The 4,315-nt window shown below is 29.9% G+C and overlaps 1 protein-coding gene across 1 annotated transcript; it reads left to right on the top strand.

Moving 5' to 3' along the window:
- Positions 1–298: 298 nt before the first annotated feature.
- On the top strand, positions 299–2,390 carry LOTGIDRAFT_142706 (hypothetical protein; the record flags this gene model as incomplete). Its single annotated transcript, XM_009052495.1, has 6 exons — positions 299–434; positions 779–848; positions 1,305–1,371; positions 1,489–1,562; positions 1,895–2,021; positions 2,235–2,390. 6 exons carry the CDS (start codon positions 299–301, stop codon positions 2,388–2,390), a joined length of 630 nt encoding a protein of 209 aa, XP_009050743.1.
- Between the last annotated feature and the right edge of the window lie 1,925 nt (positions 2,391–4,315).

Raw genomic sequence — 4,315 nt, 5'->3', positions numbered from 1 at the left:
AAATTTATAACCGCTATTGTTATTCACAACAATACATAACTGGTAATCACTATTTTGAGAGAGCACCTTAAGATCTATAGAAATTACATTGATATATATAACTTTAATTATAGACAGCTTTTCGGGATGTCACAGTTATCCTAACCATCTTTTACCATTAGTGACGCCATCAAACACTTAGTTTTAGTGGAATTACAGGATTGAGATTGTGATTGTGTCCCGATACACAATAAGTTTAGAAAACTTTTTTACAATCCCTGTTTTTTTATCTTGTTTTTTCCAGGCCGTCTGTACAGCAATGGCAGTGTGTCTGCACTATTTTTATCTGGTGGTATTTTTCCTCATGTTAGGGGAGGGAATCGAGGTTCTCGTCACGATTGTTAAAGTTTTCTCCAGTAGATCAAAATTACGAGAGATCGTTATAATGGGGTGGGGTAAGCATTATTTCATTCCTATATTTATTCTTCAATCGGAATTGATGCCAACATGATTGTATCTTTCTTAAATAAAAGACCACTGCATGGCGGTCAAAAAAACCCACTCTGTAATCTGTTGTAAAGTGATCTCCATTCCAATACCAATCTATAGTTTATTGAAGTGCCTAGAAGTGTGTGAACTTTATTACTATATTTAGAAGCAAATTTATTGTCAATGGCTATAAAAATACAAATTTATTGTCAATTTGCTTGAATACGGAGAGTTTTTGAAAGAAATCCAGTCTTAAATCATAAAATCCTGCAATCTTTGAAAGATAATTTGTTATTGTTGTGAATTTCAGGTATTCCATTAATAATAGTAGCTATATCAACTGGGGTGACAGAACTAGAGGGCTATGGTAATTCTAAATTGTAAGTATTTCTTACTCTTTTATTAATTTCAAACTGGCACAGTCTGCCACAGGGCCTCAGTTGTTTGTTCTATTTGATTGACTGACACATATATTAGTAAAGTGTAATTGAGCTCTGATGAAGAGTTTGCGTTATAAATCAAATTATTACTATAACTACTAATGACTAGATGGTTTTCCAAGGTCATCCCCTCTTCCTTGAATTAGGCTCATTGGAGGAAACCAGGTTGAAAAATCTGATGGTATATTATAACTGGAATAGAGAATTACTGCTCTCTAAGCTACTGTATAATTGTAAATAGATATCCGAGCACTTAACCCTACCCTCAAAACATCTAAAATATATCTCTGGAAATACTACACTATGACGTCATCATTGTTTATAAATGGAGACCGATAATGTTATTTGATAAGCTTGTAGGCAAGGTAAAGATAGTTTATTGTATTATGTTTGTAGTTGTTGGTTGTCGATAGATGGTGGATTGATTTGGGCGTTTTTAGGTCCAGCTCTGTTTGTAATATTTGTAAGTTATAGATATTTTATTTATGATTAAAGACTCCTCTATGGTAAATCATCTGTTAACGAGTATTCTATATTTAACAGGTAAATCATCTGTTAACGAGTATTCTATATTTAACAGGTAAATCATCTGTTAATGAGTATTCTATATTTAACAGGTAAATCATCTGTTAACGAGTATTCTATATTTAACAGGTAAATGTAATTATTGTAATAAAGATAACCTATGCTCTGTTGAACACTAGAGTCATGATCAACAAAGATACCAGAATCAAAGCCAAGTATGTTTCATCTTTTATTTGTTATTTTGTTAATGGGTTGGTCTAGATTCATTTCTTCTCAACTTCTAGATCACGTTTTACAATTGGAACAGGTGAAATTGAGCTTAAGAAAAGTTCCAAGAAAAGCTGAAATTGAAATAGTTTCAAGGATAGCTAAAATTGAGCTCTGAGATTGCTGAAAATGAGCTGGAACCAAGCTGTTGGATAGCTGAGAATTGAGCTCTATAAGGTTTGATTTTATTTCAGGGCTGCTTTAAGAAGTATTTGTGTATTATTACCAGTGATGGGTGTATCCTGGGTGTTCGGTATTTTATCTATTAATGAAGATTTGGTGATATTTGATTATATTTTTAGTATTTTTAACTCCTTACAGGTAAGATTAATTAAGGTCAAAGGTCAAATAAAAACATTTCCAAGGTGTATCTCACCCTTGAGTTTGTATGTTTTTATTTTCCCCAAAAAACAATTTGGTACTGTCCACTCTAAATCCAATCATCTGCAGCCACCATTGATCTTGAAGCCTATTTTCAATCTAAATACAGACATGATATCCCTAGTAATATAAAAACAATGTTGTTTATTTCAGGGGTTGTTTATATTTATTTTCCATTGTGTTATTAATCGTAAAGTACGAGAAGGATTGGCCAATCGTAGACGACGTTACAGAAGTCGACACACCTCTCTCTCTGCCCAGAAATCAGGCTCACGATCTGTTTTTGACGTAAGTGAAGATTTTAACTGATAAACTGATAACTGAAAGTACTGTGATTGGTGGATCTTATTTTACTTCAAAAATTAGCTAATAGACCTTATTCACGCATCAGCCATATTGAATCTAGAACCAGCGGGTCATGTACGTCTTGTCACATTATAAACCAGCGTTTATTTCCCCATAACGATAACAAGATCCTTATATTTACATTGGTTTATCTTTTCTGATAAAATATGCCAATTGTTCTACTCTTTAATTGTAAAAATACCCGAAACCGTTGTTGCTTAATTCATCGATATCTGTCAATCAAGTTCACCGACCCGCCTCTAACAATATAGTTCTATAAAGCGACAGTCTTATTTGGATGATAGAATTATCAAATATTTATTATTCCATTGAAATATTAACAATAATTGTAAATTAAATAAATTGTAAAATTAGATTAGACTCTAGGTAAAAAAAACTTGGGTCAATCCTTGTTTTCGTTTTCGATGTATTCATACGCCTTATTTGTCACGTGACAAACTACAGTTATTGGAAAATAAACACCGGTTTGGCTAACTGGTTTATTGAAGGGAGTGATGGTAAATGTAAATATATGAAGGTAAATGTGGTAAATGCTTCATACCGAATGTTTACTGTACAGGTGGTTAACGTTAGAAGTTTATTGAACGTGTTAATATAAAAACCTATCTGTAATATATATAATAATACTATTTACTTGTTTATGTTGTTTATTTGATGTTTACGGTACAGGTGGTTAACGTTAGAAGTTTATTGAACGTGTTAATATAAAAACCTATCTGTAATATATATAATAATACTATTTACTTGTTTATGTTGTTTATTTGATGTTTACTGTACAGGTGGTTAACGTTAGAAGTTTATTGAACGTGTTAATATAAAAACCTATCTGTAATATATATAATAATACTATTTACTTGTTTATGTTGTTTATTTGATGTTTACTGTACAGGTGGTTAACGTTAGAAGTTTATTGAACGTGTTAATATAAAAACCTATCTGTAATATATATAATAATACTATTTACTTGTTTATGTTGTTTATTTGATGTTTACTGTACAGGTGGTTAACGTTAGAAGTTTATTGAATGTGTTAAGATAAAAACCTATCTGTAATATATATAATAATACTATTTACTTGTTTATGTTGTTTATTTGATGTTTACGGTACAGGTGGTTAACGTTAGAAGTTTATTGAACGTGTTAATATAAAAACCTATCTGTAATATATATAATAATACTATTTACTTGTTTATGTTGTTTATTTGATGTTTACTGTACAGGTGGTTAACGTTAGAAGTTTATTGAACATGTTAATATAAAAACCTATCTGTAATATATATAATAATACTATTTACTTGTTTATGTTGTTTATTTGATGTTTACTGTACAGGTGGTTAACGTTAGAAGTTTATTGAACGTGTTAATATAAAAACCTATCTGTAATATATATAAGAATACTATTTACTTGTTTATGTTGTTTATTTGATGTTTACTGTACAAGTGGTTAACGTTAGAAGTTTATTGAACGTGTTAATATAAAAACCTATCTGTAATATATATAATAATACTATTTACTTGTTTATGTTGTTTATTTGATGTTTACTGTACAGGTGGTTAACGTTAGAAGTTTATTGAACGTGTTAATATAAAAACCTATCTGTAATATATATAATAATACTATTTACTTGTTTATGTTGTTTATTTGATGTTTACGGTACAGGTGGTTAACGTTAGAAGTTTATTGAACGTGTTAATATAAAAACCTATCTGTAATATATATAATAATACTATTTACTTGTTTATGTTGTTTATTTGATGTTTACGGTACAGGTGGTTAACGTTAGAAGTTTATTGAACGTGTTAATATAAAAACCTATCTGTAATATATATAATAATACTATTTACTTGTTTATGTTGTTTATTTGATGT

This window comes from Lottia gigantea (genome assembly GCF_000327385.1).
Source record: "Lottia gigantea unplaced genomic scaffold LOTGIsca_184, whole genome shotgun sequence".
Taxonomy (NCBI): Eukaryota; Metazoa; Mollusca; class Gastropoda; family Lottiidae; genus Lottia; species Lottia gigantea.
Note: the sequence above shows the minus strand (reverse complement) of the source record. Positions and strands in the feature narration are given on the sequence as shown.